General features: G+C 59.4%; 1 protein-coding gene across 1 annotated transcript in view; it reads right to left on the bottom strand.

The window, feature by feature from the left end:
- The window catches only part of ARL8A (ADP-ribosylation factor-like 8A), a 5,834-nt gene that overhangs the window by 889 nt on the left and 3,107 nt on the right, over positions 1 to 1,838 (bottom strand). The window contains exon 4 of the mRNA XM_010145162.1: positions 622 to 689. Coding sequence (XP_010143464.1) covers positions 622 to 689 — 68 coding nt within the window. The remainder of the gene's footprint in view (positions 1 to 621; positions 690 to 1,838) is intronic.

Below are 1,838 nucleotides of genomic sequence, written 5' to 3'. Positions count from 1 at the left end.
GCAGATGGGGGCTGGAAGCACGGGAGCGGGGCAGGCATCCGCTGGCCAGGGGGGATCTCTGAGGGGTGGCTCAGGGGAGCGGAGATGCCACAAGACAGAAGAGCATCCCTGTTCTCCACTGCAGCGGAGGGGATTGCTGCTGGCAGCGTGGAGGTGGGCAGGTGGCAGATTGGCTGCAGAAGCCACATGCTGGCATGGCAAAAGGTGACAAAAGAAGGGAGAGCTACGTGGCTGGTGTCACACTTCCAAGTACTGTGGGTTGCCTGCTGCCGGGGAGCAGAGCTGTGGGGGGGTGATGGGAGCAGCACCCATGCGGGAGCCCAGCTCCACCGCCCAGGAACGGGCCGGGCCCCAACGCCACCGTGTGGCACATGGGACCCAGCCCTGGCACTGGCAGCTCTCAGCTCCTCCCCGTCCCTATGAGCACAGAGATGTCATCACCAGCCACTGCCTCACAATGTCCCCAGCCACAATCTCTGTCAGCCCACCCCAGGCACCATGATGTGTTTCCTGGCTGGGGAAACACAGCGAGGTGACCATGATGGTGGGGACGTAGCAGGAACAGGGTGGTCACACCACACCACAACCCCACCACGGCCGCCGGGCCACCGGCACACTTACATCTTCTCAATGAGCTCCTTCTCATCCAAGGCACCGGGCAGGTCTCGCTTGTTCCCCAGGACTAGGACCTGCAGGGAGGGGAGAGGGGACACCTGAAGCTCCTGGCCACCAGACCATGAAGGAACCTGCTTTTGCCACCCAGAAGTGAACCCTCCTTGAGATGCAAGACAGCTCTGGCCACTCACCAGGGTGTGCCCAGAGAGTGAAAACCCCTCCGTGGGCACTCAGAAGGCAGAGCAACTCAATTAACAGCCTCAATGAGCCCCATACACACCATTTCCCGTGGACCCTCCGGTCCCAGTGAGAAGCTGGTCCCACAGCACATCCTCCCTGAAGGGCACCAGCATCTGTCGTGCCCTCTAGGACATTCTCCCAGGAGCCTCTTGCTGTCTTTGAGCAAAAAATCAAATGAAACGGCTAAACCTGATGTTACGGGAAGGAGCGAGATGCGGATGCCTTGCAGACCCTGCTCTCCGCAGGCAGCCAGCCTGAAAAAGCAACAGCTCTTTGCACCATCCACTGATCTCTCCTCACTTCAGGTCTTTCCACATGCACAAAGGCATCCTCAGACTATGAAGGGAAAATAATCACCCAGCAGGACTCGCTTACCCCTCTGGAGCTGCGTCACGCGGCTGACATCCAACAAGGACAGCGCTGAGGCTGCGGCCGGGGTGAGCTGGGGCCTCTGCAGCATCCCCCAGTTTAAACCTGGGGACTTGTTCTCAAAAAAGAGCATTCAGAAGGGCTGCAAACGCAGTGTGTTACATCGGGAGCCAAATTTAGTTGGCAGCGAACATTTGGGATGCGTAGCAGTACCTCTATTAGCTCCTTTCAAAGGATGCTGGGTTCAGGTGCCCCATCAGCATCCCGCCCCGGCCCGTCTGGTGAGCCCCGTGCTGCTGCCACAGCCCACCCCCACAAACGTCACAGCCCAGCAGCTGCTCTCCGAGAAGACAAGACCTTCATGTCCCACCATAAATAAGGTGCAAATTGACGTGAGAGGACAAACCCCACACGTTGGGGGTGGGTTCTGGACCCCTGTAAAGCTCCTCTCCCTGTTGTCTGGCCCAGCCCTGTGCTAGAAAGCATCACTGCCCCAGCTCCTGCAGCAGGGAAGGGGACATCCCCAAGGAAGGGAATCCTCTCCCCAAATCTGCAAGATCCAAGCCCCTCACTGCAAACCCTGGCAGCCACCAGCCTGGGGGGGAGCGGCTGGG

Source organism: Buceros rhinoceros, unplaced genomic scaffold (genome assembly GCF_000710305.1).
Source record: "Buceros rhinoceros silvestris isolate BGI_N320 unplaced genomic scaffold, ASM71030v1 scaffold32091, whole genome shotgun sequence".
Taxonomy (NCBI): Eukaryota; Metazoa; Chordata; class Aves; order Bucerotiformes; family Bucerotidae; genus Buceros; species Buceros rhinoceros.
Note: the sequence above shows the minus strand (reverse complement) of the source record. Positions and strands in the feature narration are given on the sequence as shown.